Source organism: Amblyomma americanum, chromosome 1 (genome assembly GCF_052857255.1).
Source record: "Amblyomma americanum isolate KBUSLIRL-KWMA chromosome 1, ASM5285725v1, whole genome shotgun sequence".
Taxonomy (NCBI): Eukaryota; Metazoa; Arthropoda; class Arachnida; order Ixodida; family Ixodidae; genus Amblyomma; species Amblyomma americanum.
The window spans coordinates 16,486,657-16,509,234 of NC_135497.1; the positions used below are offsets into that span (position 1 = coordinate 16,486,657).

Consider the following 22,578-nt stretch of genomic DNA (forward strand, 5'->3'; position numbering starts at 1 on the left):
TCACTTCAATCCTAAATTTAACGAAACCAGCTGCAGCACAGTGGAGCTTAAGGAAATCCATGTGGCTGGATTCGTTTAAACCGTTTCAAATACAGTGCGCTATATCATATACACTAAGAAGACCAGAAACCATGGACAAAGTTTTTAACCTGGCAAATCATAATACTAGTTTTATTAGTATTGACAATTTCAGTGTTGTATTGAAGTATTGATACAGTATTGAGTACCTATATCAGAATTCAATTTGGTTCAGTATCAGTATCTGAAATGCAATTTCTGGGTATCAGTATCAAAGATAGGCTTTTCAAGTATTGTAGTCAGCACCAACTGAAATGAACACGATGATCTGCAGTGATCTGAGACAGTACAGCGAGTGCCCAGCATCCGTTCCGTGCACGTTTGCATCATTCTTTTTTGCTTCACACACATGTAAGGCGTGATATCTTGTCTGCCTAGTTTGTCTTTTTTCATTGTGCACGAAGCAAGCACTGCATATGCTGCTTTGTTATGTGCTAGCTGCTGTACTCCTTACTGAGCGTGCGAATGGTGCACAGGAAGCAACAAGGACGCGGCGCCTCCGTCCTGTGCACCGTTTGCGGGATTTGTTTCAGAAAGTTGTGCACCAGTCAGTTCGCTCAAAAGAATGGAGAGGACAACTTCCTGCTATGTCCACCCCTTTATAGAGCTGGAAGGCTGTTTTCAAAAACCACAGCTTGAGCTGGACGTATTTCAGGAAAAAATAAGAGAATTTCGTTTGCAGTGTGCTGTTTAGAGTTCCAGTAAACAGTGAATGGTTCATGTATACTGCCCATTACCATCAGCCACTGCCCTTCTCTTCAGTGGTCAGGGAAAATATACAGCAGTCGAGAATCTTGAAAAGAAGAGCTCATTAGACACCCTGGTGGTATACAAAAGTGGAATATAATAGTGTCTGCCATAAAGCTGTAGGATGTGCCAACTGATAAGCATGGTTGAGGTCAGTTGTGCGTGTGTTTGTAGCCAACCAGGCTTACAGGCACTCCTCTCAGTGCTCTCAGTGGAGCTGAACACGGGTTACTTGTAAAATCAGTTGAACTAAAGAGCGAGATCACTGGCTAGCTTTACGAGCAGCGTTTTCAAGAATTGGCTGCGCTGGAAATCATGGCCAACTAGCCGGATGCAGCCACTGAGGGTAGCACGTCCACTGATTGCACAAATGAGGAACATTAGGAGAGCCGAATGGGAAATCCACGCCTGCCTGCTTGCAGGTTAGGTGTGACTGCACAGCACAGTAATAGTTTACAGTCGGTTTATGTGCTCTGGCCCTGCTGTATGAAGCAAAATGTAACTGGAGTGGTTGGTGGCTATGCAGAATCAGCTGAATTGTCTTTGGAAGGAAGCATTGACGCAGCGGTGCAGCCATGCTGGGATAGATGTATGAGAAGTGACTGCTGAAATATTATGCTGGTTTTTGTGGTTTTTGGTTGGCTTATGGTGTTTAACATCCCCAAGCGACTCGGGCTATGAGGGATGCCGTAGTGGAGGACGTGCACTGCCATTGTACTGTACACGGGCCTCTAGCATTTCGTTTCAATCGAAATGCGACTGCTGGGATCTAATCAGTCTTTCTGATCAGGCGCAGAGTACCATAATCACTGAGTCACCGTGACGGACAGTCCTTGTGGTATGTCAGTGTTGATTTTTATTATTATCCAGATCATTAGTAGTAATTTATAACTGCTTTGTGGACTGTTTTATGGATGTCACTAAAAAAATGTATGAAACTGTTTAAGCTTGATGGAGTCAGTGCTTTATGGCTCAGTAGTTGGGCAGGAACTGTTTTTAAGGAGGGGGTATGTGTGATTTAAAACTACTTTCATTAGATATGCATGTATAATGTATATCCAATTTTCAATAAGCACACACAAAAAAAAATTCCTTAATTTTTACGCCATATTTTGCTAGCTTTTTTCACAAGACAGACTGAGAGCAAAGAATTAGAAAAAAAAGTGATTTGAGCAATAAAAAATGTTGACCATATTGGCCTTTTTATTTGTCGTGTCCCCCAAGGGATGACAGCACAAGAATGATGTGGATAGTATGAAAAGGTATGAAACACTTAATGGGCTGACCATTTCTTGTGTCTAGCCAACTGGTTGTGAAAAGATTTGCCTGCAGTGAAAACAGGTGTAGACCCTCGTTCCTGGGCCTAAGAGGTGGGGGGAGTGAACCATAATGATGCTCCCTTTTTTCTTATGGCTGAAACGATGGCTTGTATTTTAATGCTGTGTTGCAGGTGTGAGCTGTGATTCCTGTATGAAAGCAAACTTTCGGGGCAAGCGCTACAAGTGTCTGATCTGTTACGACTACGACCTCTGTGGCACGTGTTACGAGGCAGGAGCTACTAATACTAGGCATACTCCAGACCACGCCATGCAGTGCATTTTGACACGCTCTGACTTTGGTAAGTTCATCGATTTTTGCTCTCATAGGATCGTGTTGAAGGTCTGTTGAAGGTCTGTTGAAGGATGGAGGGGACATCGTGCTAGAAAAACTAGCCACCCTGTATACGCAATGCCTTATGACCTCGACTGTACCAGAAGTTTGGAAGAATGCAAACATTATCTTACTTCATAAGAAGGGAGACGCCAAGGACTTGAAAAATTACAGGCCGATCAGCTTACTATCTGTTGCCTACAAAGTATTTACTAAGGTGATCACTAATAGAGTCAGGGCAACGTTAGACTTTAATCAACCAAATGATCAGGCAGGCTTTCGTAAAGGATATTCCACAATAGATCATATTCACACTATCAATCAGGTGATAGAGAAATGCGCAGAATATAACCAACCTATATATATAGCCTTCATTGAATACGAGAAAGCATTCGACTCAGTGAAAACCTCAGCAGTCATACAGGCATTGCGTAATCAGGGTGTAGGAGAGCCTTATGTCAAAATACTGGAAGATATTTATAGCAACTACACAGCTACCATAGCCTTCCATAAAGTCAGCAATAAAATTCCAATAAGGAAGGGCGTCAGGCAAGGAGACACGATCTCGCCAATGCTGTTCACCGCATGTTTGCAGGAGATATTTCGAGGCCTGAATTGGGAACAGTTGGGAATAAGAATAAATGGAGAATACCTAAATAATCTGCGATTTGCTGATGACATTGCCTTGCTGAGTCACTCAGGAGGTGAACTGCAAATCATGATCAATGAGTTAGACAGGCAGAGTAGATCAGTGGGTCTAAAAATTAACATGCAGAAAACCAAGGTAATGTTCAACAGCCTAGCAAGGGAACAACAGTTCACAATTGGCAGCGAGAGCCTAGAAGTTGTGACGGAATACGTTTACTTAGGGCAGGTAGTGACAGCTGATCCGGATCATGAGAGGGAGATAACTAGAGGGATAAGAATGGGGTGGAGCGCATATGGCAAATTCTCGCAGATCATGAGTGGCAGTTTACCAATTTCCCTCAAGAGGAAAGTGTACAACAGCTTAATCTTACCGGTACTCACCTACGGGGCAAAAACGTGGAGGCTAACGAAAAGAGTTCAGCTTAAGTTAAGGACAATGCAGCGAGCCATGGAAAGAAAAATGATAGGTGTAACGTTAAGAGACCGGAAGTGGGCAGAGTGAGTGAGGGAACAAACACGGGTTAATCACATCCTAGTCGAAATCAAGAGAAAGAAATGGGCTTGGGCAGGGCATGTAATGCGAAAGCAAGATAACCGCTGGTCCTTAAGGGTAACGGAGTGGATTCCAAGAGAAAGTAAGCGTAGCAGGAGGCGGCAGAAGGTTAGGTGGGCGGATGAGATTAAGAAGTTTGCAGGCAAAGGGTGGATGCAGCTGGCAAAGGATAGGGTTGGAGAGACATGGGAGAGGCCTTTGCCCTGCAGTGGGTGAGTAAGGCTGATGATGATGATGATGAGGATCGTGTTTTAGTAGTGTTGCTGGGCACTTAGCACTCAAATGGCTGGCTGGAGTTTGAGTTGCTGCCTGCTTAGACATAATTGATTGTAGTTCGGTACAACTAGAGAAAGGAGCAGCAGAGGCCACTCAAAGGAGGCTCTCTAGCCAATAATGTCAACAGATTTTCATGACACTGAGGTTAATCCGATTAAGCCCTTTGATGTCACGCTAGCTGGTCCAAGGGGATTAACTGCGGTGTCGTGAGAATCTATCAGCGCCTTGGGCTGGAGAACCTGCTTTGAGGGGGCGGGGGCATTTGCATCTTTGGAATTGTATCCGACTCGTTGCTTCTTTATAGTACAGTTGTGCTTCGTTAATATGGACGCTGGTTCCCAAGCGAAAGTGTCCATAGAGAAAGTTTTCTGTAATGACGAGTCGTGAGTAAAAATATGCATGTTTTTAATGTAGTTAAACCGAGTAGATGTGCAAAACCATGTGTATAGCCTGGTTGGCTCATGGTTTTGCTTTGCGCGTCATCGGCACGTTTTGTGACAATATTAGATTTGGGTTAAGCTTTGATCGAGGTTAATCTGACCTGATCTGTTCGCACTGCAGATAGAAGTTGATGAAGACGACGATGTTCAATGCACAGTGCGAGGCTGTGTTGCAGTTTATTACAAGGCATGATCGGCTGTGGTGATAGCATAGTGCCCTCATGCAGTGGCCAGCGAAGCTGATCTGTTCACGCCGCCGTGGGTTTGAAACCCAATCACAGCAATTTTTTTTATTTCTGCATGGGCTGTTGATGTGCTAGTTTTCTCCAAAGTCACCTTCAAGGCCAAGCTTCACACGTACTCCTTGAGCCGGTTAGACCTCATGAAGTAGTCCCCATGAATAACCTGATGCAGTTTGAAGCTGCTAGTGGTCTATGAGACACATGATGGTGTCACATGGTGTGATCATGCATCTGCTCTGTGACTGTTCACATACCTCGTATTGCTAGCAGTACGTGTAAGCCTCCTTCACGCCGCGACGTCATGGAAGATGCGGTGTCGCTGATGTCAGTAGCGACTTTCACGCAGTAGGCAAAACAGGTTGCACCCGCTTGTTTCGACTAGCTGCTACAGCTACCGGCAGGATTGCGCGGCTGCGTCGTGCCCACGCACTCCAGAAGCAGCATATATTGACCAACTCTGCTGCTCTGGGATCCGCGTAGAAGTATAAAAAGGAAGATTAAATCAGCCTCGATAGGTTTCTCGCAAATTAATAGCACAATAGGCCACGGTATAAAGTTTAGCGTGGTTCTCGATTGACGCTTCCAGTGAGTGTACTCGCCAAAGGCTTCATAGCGGGGAAGATGTTATGCTCACTCGCCTATCCATCAGCATAGTGCAGTCGCGAGTAAAAAAGGTTAGCACCCAAGCTGCTGCGGTGGCTCAGTGGTTATGGCACTTGGCTGGTGACCCGAAAAACTGGTTCAATACCAGCCGCGGCGGTCGAATTTTGATGGAGGTGAAATTCTTGAGGCCTGTGTACTGTGCGATGTCAGTGCACATTAAAGAACCCCAGGTGGTCGAAATTTTTGGACCCCTTCACTTTGATGCCCCTCATAGCCTGAGTCGCTTTGGGACGTTAAACTCCCTAAATCAAATCAAAAGATCAGCACTAGTGACGTGCCACAGGAGTGGCAGATAGCAACTCCCGGCGCTGCAGTTACAAACACGCCAATAACAAAAGTCTCGGGTGTGTTTTCAAAGCAAGGGTGCCATGCCAGCCATGAGGTGTGATTTTCGCCACTCCAGTGATGTCATTGTGCTAATATTTTTTACTCGCGACTGTACGCCTAAAGCAGCGCAAGGAAAAAAAAAACGCAGATTTAGCTGCACACGTTATCACCCGCAGCAGTTTTGGTGAGCACGGGGCACTGGCTGGCGCACTTGCGACGAAGAAATGCGTTTTTGTTGATTGCACAGAATAATTTAATGAGTGTAGAAGTTAAGCGAGCATATAAGGGAGTGTTGGATATTTTAATGCGAATGACAATTTTATTTGATTCATGTAGAGAGCCATGATAAATTGTGCCGCTCTTGCATGGTCATGTTGGTATGTTTAGAACAGTGCACATTAGTGTGCCAAAAAGCCGCATGAGCACGTTTAGCTCATTTCACTGCATGATGTGTGTTTGCAAGAAAACAGCCGCGGGTGGGAATTGCCAGAGTTGTAGCATTCTTTGATCTTCCTTTATGTCATTGCATGACAATGGCGGGCAAAGGATACCATAAAGCACGCGGTAACAACCGCGAGCACGCCTAACTGCATCCAGCATACGTAGTGTGCAAGCGAGTGCATGGTATTTTGCGACCTGAGCCACTGCCAAAGTTAAGAAACTGTATTTATTAAGTTCTGCTAAAAAAATTTAATTTTGGTGCGAACCTTTTAACACTTGAAGCTGTCGTGGATAGCTGTTACTCTCGGTCCCAGCAGCAGCCAACAGCAGCAGCCGACCGTAAAGCAGGGCCTTTCCCGCGATCGTCGATCGATTTGAGTTGCGTGTTTCTTGTTGGTTGACGTTCCATGTTCCTTTAGCTCGGAAGTACTTAAAAATGTAACTGAGCTCTTCACCTTTTGAAAGTCACTTCCACGCTCCGTGCATCTCCACGCTACAGTGAATCCGTGCGCCGCCGTGTCAGCCATTTGTTTGTTTACATTTATCGGATTCGTAGTTGACTTTGTATTTGAATTGGTTTTTGATGGCTAAAGTGGTGCACAATGGCCAGAAATAATGTTAAGCTTATAATATTGCACAGAAATGTTTTCACCGTCTTTTGAAACAGTACATAACAATTTTAGACATCTTTTATGCGTGCTGATGTCTTTCAATTGTACTTTTTTTTTTTTTCACTGATTGTCACTGACGTCATTTTCGAATGACATTTTTTACCGTGTAGCACCGAAAGAGACCAAATGACATTCAATGCATCGAATGACATTAGGTTGGAATGACATTAAATTTGTCGTGTGGCAGGGGTATCACACGGTTCCATGCAGTGTACACAGGGTGCAAGAAAGCTCTCATTTCTCACAGTGTGCCGTCATAGAGCAGCCAATATGTGATGGGAGCACCGTAGCAAGGTTACCATGGGCAGTGGCGTCTGTAAGCCACTGCAATAGGCAGGACATCAATTCCAGAGCCACTAGTTGAACAAAGATGTTGGAGGAGATGGTTAGGGGACATGCCAGAATGGCTGGGGCACAGCAGCTGAATTTTTTTTGACTGAAATTTCAGTGTGCATGAAAAAGACACTAAGGACAGCAGGTGGCTGCTTTTGCTGAGAGTGAAGGTTTTATAAGTGAAAAAAGGCGACAAAAAATTGCAGGCTTTGCCACCACTGGCTGTGTTCACAAGCAAACTGTGAGGCTAGGTTACGCCCCCATTGAATTGTGTGACTTATGAAATCCAACTTTCTCAGCAATAAATGAATCTTTAGCTGCCAAGCAAAACATGGAGTCTTAATTTATGTGTCTGATAGTCTTTGGTATGAAGAGGTGCTTGTAAGGTGCCCTTCCGATTCCGATGGAACTGAATGCATTTCCCTATTCTCCCCACAACCTGCTGCATTGGTGTGTTTTTTTGCAGACTTGTACTATGGTGGGGAGGCTGTTTCGGTGGAGCAGCCGCAGTCATTTACGTGCCCCATTTGTGGCAAGATGGGCTTTACGGAGCTTACCCTTCAAGAGCACGCGTCAGCCGAGCACACTGATGCCTCTTCAGAAGTGGTAAGTGGCTTTCTTCCTCTTGATTGCACTTTTATACGAAAATGTAAAGGCTCCATGTCACAGAAAAGCCGGTGTCTGCGGGACGGAAAAGTTAGGACTAGTTGATTACAAGGGGCTCCCATAGATGGTGCCAGCTACACTAGTGGTGTATTTAAAACCCCTAACCCTCGGGCCCTCAGGTTGGGAATCAGACACGTCACTGTTACGTCACGCAGACACGTTCGTATGGCTTGGTTAAAGTGGGGCTTTATATATATGTTGTGTGGTCTTTATTATAATGATTGCGGAAGAGGAAATACTATACATGTCAGTGTGTGCAAGAGGAACTGCTGTCATGTCGTACCGTTAAAGGCGGTGCTTAAGGGGAGATGCTCCTCGAAGACACTTTTTCTTTAATATTGAACCCAAGGTTATGAAACTCTGGCCACTGATAGAGTTTTTAATGCTGATTCCAAATATGTATTTAGTTTCAGCATGCAATATTAGTTTTTATGTAAAAGGGTCCACACAAGCACAATATAGGGCATTTTGTGCACACTTTTTTGATAATGAAATATATGTTTAGAACAGCTTGCAATAGCTCATTGTGTTGCTTTGGTAATGTAGTATGTTGAAATCTACTTCAAATTTATTCATTTTAGCCCATAATTGTAAAACAAAATCAGGAACACCAAAGTGTATATTTTGGGCACTATGTGTCAACATTCTGAATTCTTTTCAAAAAATGTTGAAGAGATATTTTATAACCAGATCGATAACATCATTCTACACACTTTGAAGAGGCTGTGTGCAAAATTTCATACAAATTTGAATATTGAAAGTACTTGAAATTTGTTGCACGAAACGTAAAAAATGCTGAAAACTACAAATGGAGAAAACTGCATTTGAAAGTTTCAAACATCTGTATTCTTCAGAAACTTCACTAAAGCACATGAAACATTATTGCAAAATAGAGAAATATTAAGCAAACACTGCAAATGGGTTTGGCAGGCCAAGAATAGCACAAAATCGCGACAGCTGCTTGTGCCCGACGCCAATCGCGCGCGCAGCCACCACCAGTTTCACGTTGACGGCGAAGCCGTCGCGAGAGCTTCCACTCTGATAGTCCCGATTTCCGCTGGCGCCATCCGCAAATTCACTGGGCACAACGGGGCTCGAGGTGTGCACAGCAGAAAGCACCGATGCTGGGCACTCACTATTTTCTCAATGCAGCTCAAGAAAAGCTGAAAGCCCCTTTCGCTTTTCCGCCGGTTCGCGTACCGCAAGGGTACAGGTGCGACCCGTAGGGCAAGCAGCACCGCTTACCAGCACCGTAAGCGTGCTGATTTCGCATCTCGCAGCACTCGCAGAATGTTGACCGCATGCTGCTTTATCTTCCTTGAAGAGTCCAATCTTCACCTCCGAGGCGCTCAAAAAGTCCACCGCGGCATCGATCTCGTCCGATTGCCCGTTGGCCTGGCTAGGACTAGCTGGTGTCGGGTGACTGCTTTCCGTTGCCGTTTTCCGGTGAGGTTTGCGACGGCGTCCTCGGTACGAGTTGTTCGTCCGAGACTTTCGAGCTCGTAAATCGCGCTTTTGCAAGTTGTCCATCGCGAATGAACAAATGCTAAAAGGCCGCAGAGCTCGATCAAGACGCCGTACTAGCCGTACAAAGCGAGAGCAGGAAAGGAAGGAGGTAGGCTTCGCCACAGCATCGCATCAGTCTGGGCCAATGGTGGCCTCGCTAGAGCACCACGTGATCAGTAGAGCCGCTGGAGCATGCGAGAAAAAAGTGTTTTTCTTATTATTTTCGGCCAGATGCGAAACTGCAGATGAGAAAAAGGCTTACTCTACCTCTCCCAGCAAACGGCTATGGCGGGCAACGCGCCGTTTTCGAGATGCAGGCGCTCGAAAGTTGACAATTTGCGCGAAAAACAGCACTTTCTCGAGCCACCGTGGTTGAATAAAATAGACTTTTTACTAATTTCGCGATCGAATTTTGCCTTGATCTTATGGGAAGTTGTAGCTGAATGTCCAAAGATAATTTTAGAGGCAAAAACTCAAAACTGAAAAATTACTCGGGAAAACTCGCGTTTTCGACGCGCATCTCCCCTTGAGTGTCTCCCAGTTTTTTGGAGATGCATATAGACCAGTGTCACGTTTGTAAACAAGGGTGGCACTGCCGTCGGCAGCGACATGGGGTGTAGGCACAACGCAGCACGCCTACACTGTGCCAAGCGACGCTGCCTTCGAAACCAACTCGCGTATGTGAATATTTCAAAGCGTGCGCGTCGCTTGTGGTTAGAAACATTTTTGTTGATGCTTGGGAGAGTAGTTCTGCACTTTTTCAGCCTGTTAGCCAGACGCAGTTAGTAAACGGAGCACTGCATCGGGTTCTTGTCCGCTCCTAATTGGCAACAAGTAACAGCGCAGCGCTACGGCGGGTGAAAGCACACGAGGTATGGGGAGGAACTAATCGTCCACAGTTCTCAACTTATGGGCCGATAAGGCATATCCGATTGCTAGTTAGTGCAAGATAGGACGACATGATGAATGACGCAAATCAGCTTTCTCGCACGACGAACCTTGTAATGTGCTTCCTATTATCACCGAACCACTTCACTCCGGAGACCTTCGAGATTAAAGAACACTATAGCTGCTTTGAATAACGCAAATGTGATCTGAGAGCTCCACGGGTGTATGCATAGACGTTTTCCTCGTGCTCCAAACGAAATTTACGCGCACTCTGCTAAACTCTAAGATTTTGCTTCTTATTTTAAAATTTATTCATGTGTGCGCATTTTGCTTGATTGGAGTGGCTTTTGGCATGGAATTTGCTGTGTCCGCCAGGTTCTGATCGACCTACAATGTGACAATTCAAATAGTTTGGGAAATAATACTCTGTGACTTTGTCGAGATCCTAGCATCGGTGAAATGACACACTTGTTGAAATTCTCGGAAATGAAAACAGGAAAAACCATTGTGCATGCTACTACCCGAGTCCGGTGCTTCTTCAAGCGCAGCATGGTGTGAACGCTGAAGGCGACTGGCGGCAGCTTTTTGTCTGTTTTTTGCGCGAAGTGATGCTTGGGATGTTGTCCAAGTGATAAGCATCAGAAAATGGCCCCCTGCGTTCAACTTATGATTCCAAGCACACGGAATATCGCGCCTAAACTTATGTTGAGAGCACGACAGAATGAGATCTAACGAGTTGCAGGTGTTACTTGATTTTTGCACAGTTCACCACGCGACCAAACAGCAACGATGCGAAGTCAGAGACACAAACCAACTTATTAGATTTGAATGCAGAAATGCAATATAATAAACCAAGGGGCAAAAGGAGCTCGGCGATAATAATTAGCCGTGAAGCAGATCCGTCGCGGAACTTGTCTTGCTCCTCGGCCCCTGCCCGTTGCTTTCGCGCCTATCTGACTGCAATAAACTTGTGGAAACTTATGCCGCTTCCTTTCTTCTGTATTGCGGCTCAACCAACCGCACCACAATTTGTCGGCACGCCGTGAATTGTGCCCAAAAACACGCAAGCGTGGTGCACCCAATGCGGAAGTTCCCGCTTTTTGCCTACACAATGAAAGTCACTGCTGACGCCAGCGTCGCCGCATCTCTTTGATTTCACGGCCTGACGCTTGTCTATAGCTGAGTCCAGTGCAGTGTCTTGTTTAACTGATCAGCTGAACTGGTCACTGTCCTTCACATATTCCTTGATGTAAGAAAAAGGAAATTTCGACCTAATAACTGCACCATTGGGCAAGCACTTATAATTGACAGTTATACTGCTGTCGTGTGGGCAGTCAGAATGCCTGTTGAGGCCAGTGGCCATGCAGTCTTTCAGGGCTGTAATTCCACCTCGAAGTGAATTTCAGTATCGTAGTTTGGCACAGGCCGTGAGCTACAATGATGATCAGCACTGCAGAGTACATTTCAGGGGCATTCATTTCTTACTAGCAAACCTGCCATTGTATTGCTGTTGGGGCATCTTTGCTTCAGTCAATGTGGAGTAAGCCAAGAGGCAGGGGGGGGGGGGGGGGGCATTTTTTTATTTATTGGAATATCTTTCTGTTCAATTCACTGAAATTGTGCGTGTTCAGTTATTTGGAAAGAATTGGATATAACCTTAAGTTTTCGTATAACAGACATGAAGTTCAAATTGAACGCGCCATAGTTTTCTTTGCCAACTCTTTCAAAGCGGGGCCCGCTGTAACACATTGCGACATGCTGTTCCAATTGCTTTGCACATGCAGTACCGCGACGCAGTTCATTCGTATAACGTTGTTCATGATGCTCAAACATATGGCCTCCGATGCTAGGCGATGCAGCAAGGATGGGCAAGGCTTAGCATGCCCGATATTGGAGGTCATGGCCTATAACTGGTCTCTGTTATCAGCTGAGATGTAGGTATAGCTTGTTTGCCGTTGTCGTCAGTAGAAAAAGGCAATTTTCCTATGCCTGAGACATGGTGGTCACAGTTCATATAGTGATTTATGCTGTGTGCCCCTGTACTTGCGGCAGCTTTCCCTGTCTCTCCAGTCAAGGCCACTGGACCGAAGCAAATGCGTGGTAGTGCAAGAGAACAAGAACAACAGACAAAAAGACTGGACGAGCGCTAACTTTCAACTGAAGGTTTATTTGTGCAGAATGTAAATATAGTAGAATCTCGTTACAACGAACTTCACGGGACCGCCGAATTTAATTCGTTATTTTGAAATATTGTAGTACTTGAAAAACTTTATTTGCATGTCAGTAATGCATCACAAGAACTAAAATTCCGTACCTTTGCAGCAGATTTATGTATTGGTAAGTAAATAATATACGATAACGCTTGGCACAGTTTAACTACAATTTATTGCTTGAAGAAGTCTGTTATCTTCTTCTGGCGAGTAGACGACAAGCGCTGCAGGACGAACGCCTCCACATCCTCTACCTTCCTGTGCACGTCATCGGGGACATCTTTGCAGTGCCCGAGGAATGATCGGGTCTTTCCTAGAAAGACTAGGACATCCGAGCTGGAAACAATCTCTTCCTCTTCGTGTGCTGATCCAGTGTCGGCATCGTCTTCGTCGCTACTACATTCTTCTTGCTCATGCACTTGATTCACGATGTCTTCGGTGGTGAGCTCCGCGGATGTAGCCGCCGCGCTGTCGCTATCCACATAATTCGAAAGTTGCTGTCCACATAAGTCGCTGTCCACGGTAGTTGCCCAGCCGCAGACGTTTTCTTGAGGGAGCCAGCTGTGACTCTCGATGTAGTTTTATGATCTTGTCCCGATCTTTGAGCATCGTTGCCATTGTTGACGGTGTAATATCAAGCTCCCTGCACAAGTCTGCTGCCACGCTGAAGGCTCGAGATGCTACCGTAATGTAGCTATCGCTACAAAACAGCAGATAGAAAATGGCTTTGGTGAACCGCTGCGCGGCACTCCGGAGCGCGATGCTGAGGTCCAGGCCTGGTTGTCTTGCAGGGGAAAACACGGCACTGCGTGGCTGGCAAATGATCCCTCCCGAAAGACGTTGACACCCTACAGATAAGAACTGTGGCCTTCAGCAAACGGAGGATATCTACAGATCAGTGTGTGAGCGCAGTGAAACAATTCGGAGAAAACTAAAGTTACTGGCGGATGCCTGTTGACATTCCGGCCTGTATCGACGCACTTTCGCTTTCTGTGCTAAAATCCAGCAAACCGAAGTTGTCTTCTGAGTCACAGCTGTTATCATCGTAAAAATAAAAGTCACAGATGCATCAGGATCGATGGAAGCATGCATTTGCACGGAGCAGAAGTGCGCAACGCCGACGCCATCATGGATACGACAGCAGATCACCCAACTTCGAAGGGTTATTAAAAACCATCGCGCGGTGAAAACTCAAAAAAAAAATTTTAACTGAATGAACAGTTCATATATTACTTACCGGATGGCACACTCTTTTTATTGTAAAAGCGAATTCTATTAGGAAAATGACCACAAGGTCCCTCATGTATTTTGTCTATGTAGACTGTCTTCAGTTAGCTTGCACATCCTCTAACATATCAACATGCGAAAGACGAATACAATTAACAATAAATAAACTAGCAATATGGGTAGACAGAAATGGTTTCAGTTTTTCTCCACAGAAAGCAGTGGCCATTCTTTTCTCGCTCAAACGAGGCATATAGACAGATCCCACCCTACAACTGAACGAAATAGAGTTAGCCGTGAAGAACATAAATTTCTAGGCATAACAGTTAACAGAAAGCTCACTTTCCTGCCTCACTTAAACGTGTTGAAAAAGAAAGCTTTCTGATCACTGGACATACTCAGTCTTTTCACACAAACAGTAGGGTTCTGACAGGGCAAGCTTTCTACAAATTTATCGCTCTGTGGTACGATCCTGCTTAGACTATGGTTGCATAGTATATGGTTTCAGCAAGGCGGTCATACTTGAAGCGACTAAACCCAGTACACAATTTAGGTTTGCGTCTTTCAACTGGTGTATACAGGACGTCACCCATAACTAGTCTGTAAGTAGAAACCAACGAACCACCACTTGCAGACAGAAGCAGCATGCTCACGTGCTTATACATTCTAAACCCTTCCCTACCGAAACATGTTACCCTATAGTTACAAAGTGCCTATCTAGAATACTGTTTAACAACAAACTTCAGACTACCAGACCACTGCTCTTGTGATTTGAAGAGATGTTCCAAAATCGCGGCGTAGTTGACAAGAGACCCACTGCCCCCATGGTACAACTTCGCTGCAATCTGCGATTTCACTCTTACACATTTCTGTAAGAAACAAACTCCACAGCAACATATCGTACAAGAATTCCTTGCACTCAAAGTAAAATATAGTAGTTTTATAGACTTTTACACTGATGGCTCAAAAACTGATTTTACATAAGAAGCGCAGTGGTGCGAGGGAATTTGGAGGAAACAGTTCGACTTCTATGGCGCACATCCATCTTCACTGCAGAACGTTGCGCAGTCTCTGTGTCCATAGAAAAAATAGTAAATGAGAACCTCGCAAACAGTATTATTTGCACAGATTCCTTTAGTGTACTTACAGGCCTCCACTCTAGAAACACAGTCACTTCTATACTTGGTGACATCATGCACAGCGTGGTAACAGTTACAGCTCGAGAGCAACACATTGTGAGGCCTGCAGTGTGGTCTGAGACAGGACCGCTCCGCTAGCTCGGACCACAGCTGCGGCCGCAAAGAATAACACACCAGGGAATAGCCAACAGGCAAAGGTGTTTATTGGATAACTCCCAACTGTTGGCTTAGAACTTTTTGTTGAGCTAGATGGTGCATGTTGTAACTGAAGAACTGTAGCGCAACCAAGACAAACACAAGAAAGGACCACACAGGACTAGCGCGCTAGTCCTAGTCATGTGTGGTCTTTTCTTGTGTTCGTCTTGGTTGTGTTACAGTTATTTTGCTCCAACTGTTGGCCTCCTCGGTACAGCACTGGCGACAGGCAGGTGAGAAACACAAACGGAGTGCCGTAACCTTGACAGCTGCGGCTCCCAGCGTTGTCCAGACCCAATTGCCTGCATCGCCGTTGCTCAGTCTTCTTTCTCTCAACTCTCCCGCTGCCCGTTCCGTGCATGGCCCGCGAAGCCGTCGACTACTCAAGGGGGGAAAGGAGGGCTCCCCACGTGATGGCGTTAGTGAGTGGCGACACCACGGGTTCCCGAGCACCCGCAGGGACATCCCTGCAGGGGGATGATGGTGATTTTAGGTCAAGATGCATTTATTGATATCTCAAGTGTTTTTAGCTTTTGAAGGGAAGCTTGCCTCCTTGAAGAACTCTGAATTCCAACCTTGCGCCTACCTACGTATGGTGATACACCTCAGCCACCTTTTCATTCTGAGAACAGGGCTGAGGTTTTTATTTTTGATGGGTTGGCAGCCTCGAGATCCTTCCCGCGGCAAGGATGGTTGCTGAGGTTACCCGACTCTCTTTAAAGCTTTTACTAATAGCCATTTTTAAAGTTTTTTTCTCATTAACAACAAGTACGATCAAAAGTTGTTAGGCCTGTACACCACTGAGTTTCTCACGTTTGTAGAATTCCGCAGAAAACAATTTTCATACACCTTGAGTTTGGCGCATGATAGTCTTATACCCCTGTCACACTGGCACTCTAAACGCACTTTGAACTAATGCTCCTTTACGCTCCCAAAGGAGCACTACTTCAAGGGAGTTCCTCCGTGCTACACGGCTGTGGAACGACCTTCGCAAGAAGTTTTTAGCGCCCTCATGGGCGAAAAGCGTTATTAAAATTGCAAACCTCACTGCACATGTAAATACAGAAATGTCACATTTTTTTAGTAAATTAGTTTTATAACCGTATTATGTTAAAGCAACGCAATTTTAACTGCAATAATGACATGATTTTCCAAGTACAGAGCATAACATCACAGCGCTGGCCACACTGAGCCCAACTCGCTCAGTCTGGCTCAGGCTCAGCTTCGTTCTTCGGTTGTTCCCTTTGGTTCTTTTGCCCCTGCGATCGTTGTTTTTGTGGTAACGTTTCTTGTGTTCGGCGGTCTCCATCAAAATGAGTGACAGTCCACGCGACGACTCGTTCGGTCCACGTGGTGCGCGGTTTTATCGGTTTGGCACTGCCAGACGCCGCAGGTTCACCGCCACTCATTTTGTCGACGCGCACACACACAAAAAAAAACAAGCACGAAACTGTATAAAAAGAGCAGTGCAGTCTCGACGCGCGATAATAGTGGGCGAGCAGTGGCGACCTGAGTCTAGTGGCAACAGCACCGCAGATGTGACAAGCTGCTCTCCGTCGCTACTCGCTACAAACAACAAACAACAGGGCCGGCATGGCGGCATATTTACCGTGGCTACCGTGACGCTCGTATATCTGGAACGAGAGTATGGCGTGGTGTGACTGCCACAAAACAAATGATCTTATATTTTATAACACCACTAATCTTATGAAGTGAATTTATAAAATGAAAATTGAATGTTTCTTTTCTCAATTTATTTATGCTGTTAACTCACTGGGAGAGAGAGTACTCCCTTGAAGCCTCAAAGGACGAACTCGAGCTCCCTTGTTTCGAAGCTCCTTTGAGCTAGGTGTCCTTTGGCGCATTCGTGTGGCAGCGCGCGTTCGTCCTTAGAGTAATGGGGCATTAGTTCAAAGTACCTTTGCATTGTCCGTGTGACAGGGGTATTAGATGCTTATGCGCCATTAAACCCAACAGAACAACAACAACAACGAAAAACCTGTTTGTGAACAATGCGGAGGTGAACTTACAGTTAACCACATTTTATTCTCTTGTGTGAATCTGGAAAAACTAAGGGAAAAAGTACTTACTCAATTTTGTAATGAATTCCTTTGCACCCAGCGCTGCTCTTAGGTGAAAATGTCATTGTTAATATATCCTGTGTTTTTAGCTTTTAAAAGGAGCATTTGTTCTTAAAGTTCATTTTGATCCTCTAATTCGCTTTATTATATGATACACATCAGCTACTTTCTCATTCCTGAGAAGACTGAGGTCTTTATTTGATTGGTTGGGAGCCTCAAGATCCTTGCCCAGCCAAGGACGGCTGCTGATGTTACCTGGCCTTCTTTTACTATTAGCCATTTATAAAATTTTTCTTCTCTCATTACTAAATAGAACGTACTAAATTTCTAGGCCCTGTACATCATCATGTTTTTTTACATACAATATTAGTAAAAATCTGCACAAAACAATTTTCCTATACCTTGAGCTTGGCGCATGATCGCCATAGCTGCTTAAGCGCCATTAAACCCAACACAACACAGAAGGCGTAATAGGAGAGGCACGTTTGTTGGCTTTGCATCAATGTATTTTTATAAGTTTTACAAATCTCCACTTGGCGACTCTCATCAGTGCCTGCTCAGTGTTTCTCATCGTCGTAATCACAGTGAAACAGTCTATCCGCCTTCTGCATATACCACTGCACAGCTAAATGCTTTCTTCATTAATTAAGACAGCAAAGGACTGGAGTCTCCTTCCTGCTAACACTGTTCATCACAATAGTCCAGCACACTTCAAGGCATTCATTGAAACTCATGGAAGAACTGTAATAGCCCACCCCTCATGTAATACCCCAATAGGGTCATTTCAGGTATAAGTAAATATATAAATTCAGACCTTTCGGTAATTTGGACATTTTTCCTGGTCCCTTCAAGTCCGAATTACCAATGTTTTACTTTGCTGCAGAGGGATCGATGTGTTCTAATGTCTTGTGCATCATTACAGAGAAGAAAACATGCAACTAAAATTAGGTATGTGTAATGCCATCGCGCACTGTGTTTTGTGTTCATTGCACTGAAATGTGCAGCTTTATGCTAAATTGTAGGATCGTGCTGTCACAGTATCTAGTTTATTTATTTATTTATTATGCTTACTTTCAAGGCCCGTAGGCATTACAGAAAAGAGTGGTGAGTTTGTGAGGTTAGTTGCAGAGCAAAAAAAAAAACTGGCACTTCCAACCACGATCTTGAAGGGAATGGCATCGCAAATGGAGACTATGAAGGCAGCAAGGCGGTACGAATTAGTACGGCAAGTTGGCACTTTGTGTTGATGGTCGATGCGAGATAAGATGTAGCTGGGTGCGGGGAAAAGGTTTTCTTTCAGGAATGGATTAAGGTAGTATATTTTATGTAGTGAAAGGTCAGGCAGAGTAAGTGCATATTTTTCTGGAATGACGTGAATAATTAGAGGATAGAACGGGTGGCGTAGTTCTGGATGCTTTCAAGGGAAGTGATGGGATTAGAATGAACAGGATCCCATATGGCACAGGCATAGTCTAATTTTGTACAGACGAGTGTTTTGTACAGAGTAAATTTTAGTGCGGTGGATGCTGATGTAAAGTCTTAGATAGTCCAAAGCTCAGTTAGCATTGTTAGTGACATTCAACATGCATGTTCCAGGAAATAGTAATATGTAGGCCAAGATACTTATAGGGGTTAAGAACCAACAAGAGAGTATCAGTTGATTGCGTAACCAAGATGGCTTATGTGAGGGGCACACGTTTGCCCCTTTTTGTGTCTGTCCTTGATCTTTTATTTTTCTTCTGAGTCTTGAACTTAATCGCAAGCAACTGACTGGTTGCTGTGAATGCGTCGTTCAGTCGTCCCTGCTGTCTCTCTTCCTTGACAATGTAGATGACCGGTGCTGTGGCATTGTCCAGTTTTGCCTCAAAAATTACCTTTTGATGCAGGTTTAACTTGTGACATTTCTTGCTGTGTTACTGTATAGTTGCTTAGTTCTTATGCGTATATTATGTTACAAACTGAATTTGTGACATCAGAATGGATTGCGACCAGCCCTGTTTGGTGCCTTCGTGTTTTTATCTGGAATGTAGTCATTTTGGATGTGGTTCAGCAACTCATGAGTAGTGGCTGTTTGGTTTTCCAGGTGGATGCTGATGTAAAGTCTTAGATAGTCCAAAGCTCAGTTAGCATTGTTAGTGACATTCAACATGCATGTTCCAGGAAATAGTAATATGTAGGCCAAGATACTTATAGGGGTTAAGAACCAACAAGAGAGTATCAGTTGATTGCGTAACCAAGATGGCTTATGTGAGGGGCACACGTTTGCCCCTTTTTGTGTCTGTCCTTGATCTTTTATTTTTCTTCTGAGTCTTGAACTTAATCGCAAGCAACTGACTGGTTGCTGTGAATGCGTCGTTCAGTCGTCCCTGCTGTCTCTCTTCCTTGACAATGTAGATGACCGGTGCTGTGGCATTGTCCAGTTTTGCCTCAAAAATTACCTTTTGATGCAGGTTTAACTTGTGACATTTCTTGCTGTGTTACTGTATAGTTGCTTAGTTCTTATGCGTATATTATGTTACAAACTGAATTTGTGACATCAGAATGGATTGCGACCAGCCCTGTTTGGTGCCTTCGTGTTTTTATCTGGAATGTAGTCATTTTGGATGTGGTTCAGCAACTCATGAGTAGTGGCTGTTTGGTTTTCCAGGTGTGTCCCGTGTGTGCTGCTTTGCCTGGAGGAGAGCCGAACCATGTAACCGAAGATTTTGCAACCCACCTGAGCTTAGAGCACAGAGCCAACCGAGACTTGGTAAGGTTGCACAAACATATTCGCTGGGTGTGGTCCTGGTGGGCCTAATCACTGGCATGTAGTGAATTTCGGAGGCCTTCCTTTTGTCTCATTCCCCGCAAGGGCATCTGCAACATGCAGGGGATGGTGAGTTGCGACACCACGATTTCCCGAGGATCCATAGGGACATCCCCGCAAAGGAATGATGGTGAGCAGTGTGCCACCACGGACCTGAGTACCCACGCTTAGCTGTGCGTGGAAGCGCTATGTCCGGAGAAAAGAGGATCCTAGTGGTTGAGCCAGTGCCAAGCGTTTGGACCTTTAAAGGGTCCCTAAAAAGGGTGGTTGAGGTTGGTTGTAATATGCTTGTATTGTGTAGAGTATAAGCCACCGAGCGTTCATGCCACATGCAAGACCTCAAAAGCGAGCCGATAGCTTACAATATATTTTTAAAAATTCATATTTCCAAGCTTTGAGGTGACCAGCGGTCCCGAGATTTTGCCCGAATCCGCGCCCAATGCGTCATGCAGCACTCGTTACGTCAGCAGCTAAGGGCTATCATTCACCGTGCCAACTCTTTCTGACATCACGCAACTGCCATGGCCTCGGCTGGCTCCCGCACTCGTCGACAGCCGGTGGAGGAGCCGAGTGGGTGGGGCCGGCGGAGGAGCTCTAATATTTCAGTGTGCAGAAGTGACGAGAGGAGACAAAGGCACGAAAATGCGGGAATTAAAATTTTTAACGACAGATAACTCAGCTTCCACAAAACCTTTTTAAAAAATTCTTGTAGGATATTTGTGAAGCTGCATCCTTTAACATTCTAACTGCAACATTATTAAAAGCCCCTTTAAGGCCCCTTGCAATAAGCAACACACCACTTTGGCCTCAGCTTCCTGCAGACGGCACCTCCAGCCTGACTCGACCAGGGGAAATCGGCAGTCGCCTTTTCCTATCCTCCCCTCCACATTTTACTGTCCTGTCTTCTTTCTCACAACTTTCATGTCTCTCCCTCCCTTCTCAGTTTTTTTTTTTTTTCACTTTTAATACGTGGCTAGGGTTAACCTTGTGTGGCGAACTACCCGGAGTTATGCTATATTTGGTTTTAGCAGTGGCATACAGTTGCAGGAGTTGTTTTTAAAGTACCTGTCCTGTCCCCTAGTTGGGCTTCGTGGTGCATGGCTGACACCATGGCCGAAGAACATGTATTTTTATGGCTGCCTCCTTGCTTTCAAATGATCGCCCTCTGAAAGAGGGTAGACCGATGTGACCTCTCAGCTTTTAACAAAGCCTTCCCAAAGCCTCCCAACCTTCCCAAAGTACCATATCCTTCACAGTGAACGAAAATAAAAGTCGGCTTAGTTTCTTTATCAGTACCAAGGTATATGAATTAATTTATTAGGCCCTCTGCACCACCAATATTTTTTCACATTTGTGTAAAATTCGGCAAAACAAAAATTTTCCTATGCCTTTAGCTTGGTGCATGATAGCCTCAGATGCGTATGCACCACTAAACACAACACAACACTTTTGTGTTTCATTGTTTTTGCATGGTTTGTAAGTTTTGTTGAATGTACATGATGCCCTCAGGAGCCACGGTATGCATGATCGTTACTGCCACAAAATTAAATCATGCTGTATTGCTTCTTCAAAAGCAGCCCTGTGCATCCTTTCAAACTGCAAGGTTGGGATTGTCTGCCAATAGTCGCTCTTCAGCCACACCGTGATCATACGGGCTTGTATTGAAAGCTGCCTGAGGTTCACTGGAAGCCCTACTCTTGCGGCTGTCACTGTCACCTTCCTTCTTCGGTCTGTTGAAACACTAGTAAAGGTAAACTAGTTTGCATGTAGTATATACCGGGTGTCCCAGCTAACTTGAGCTAAGGGTTAAAAATAAAGTATCAGAGACAGGCGAGTGAAACCAGTTGCATATTGGTGGCAGCCATCTTGCACACAACAGGCAATTTTGTGTTTGACAATTAGTAGATTAATTAAGTTGAATTATCTATATAAATATTGACTTCATAAAACAAATTGGATTTGCAAAGTTGTAGAGCACCTTCAGAAAACCCCATTCCATCATTTACAATAAGGAAACCCTCACGTGTCTTTTTTTCCCAGCTCCAAAGAAAGCCCGCGAAATAAAAAAAAAAAGCCTAACACGTTCGTTTGCCACGATCGTGCTGCTCTCAAGTGTGGTTTGAGCAAACGAAATCAGCTGCAGCGTTGACTCAACAGCCCCGCAGCAGCGGCAGGCCAATACGTTGGTGGTGGTTTCTCGTTTGCGTCAGCCAGTTGGCACGTGTGACAGTGCAAGTTGCAGCGAGCACGCCACGCTTTGCAGTCGCAATAAAGACTGCCAAGCTCGAAGGAAGCAAACGAGAGGGACTTCATAAAGAAAAGATGGTAGCGGTTTATGGCGTGGCTGCGCGGTGATAAAAGCCATAACCCGTGGCTGTCCTGAACCCATTTCATTTCGGTTTGTTGCCAGTTATAACAAGTGCTCGAATAGGTCACCTTGTGCAATGATACAGCTCTGGCATCTTATTTCCACATGAGCAGTTGGCATTTCTTATGACCGCATCAGGCATATTCAAGCAGACTTCCCTTATTTTATCTTTCAGGTCTTGCGGTGTGTAAGTTGGTGCACTGTACACCTTGTTCTTCACCCCACAAAAAAATAGCCTAGAGGTGTCATGTCAGGTAACCTGGCTGGCCAATTCACGGGACCTTGTCATCCTATCCATTTCTGTGGAAACATGGCATCGAGCCAGGTCCGATCCTTGTCACTGCTATGTGCGGGGACACCATCGTGCCGAAACCACACACCTGTGGCCCTGGTGAGCGGAAAATCTGAAAGGAAGTCGTCAACGGG

General features: G+C 45.0%; 1 protein-coding gene across 3 annotated transcripts in view; it reads left to right on the top strand.

Annotated features, from left to right (window-relative positions):
* The window catches only part of LOC144110360 (E3 ubiquitin-protein ligase KCMF1-like), a 61,256-nt gene that overhangs the window by 21,341 nt on the left and 17,337 nt on the right, over positions 1-22,578 (top strand). For 2 of the 3 annotated variants that reach the window (XM_077643216.1, XM_077643222.1), the window contains exons 2-4: positions 2,276-2,443; positions 7,536-7,675; positions 19,626-19,727. In XM_077643216.1, the coding sequence (XP_077499342.1) occupies positions 2,276-2,443; positions 7,536-7,675; positions 19,626-19,727 (410 nt within the window). Of the gene's footprint in view, positions 1-1,620; positions 1,664-2,275; positions 2,444-7,535; positions 7,676-19,625; positions 19,728-22,578 lie in introns of those variants that run through there. The other variant, XM_077643229.1, reaches the window with a different exon arrangement.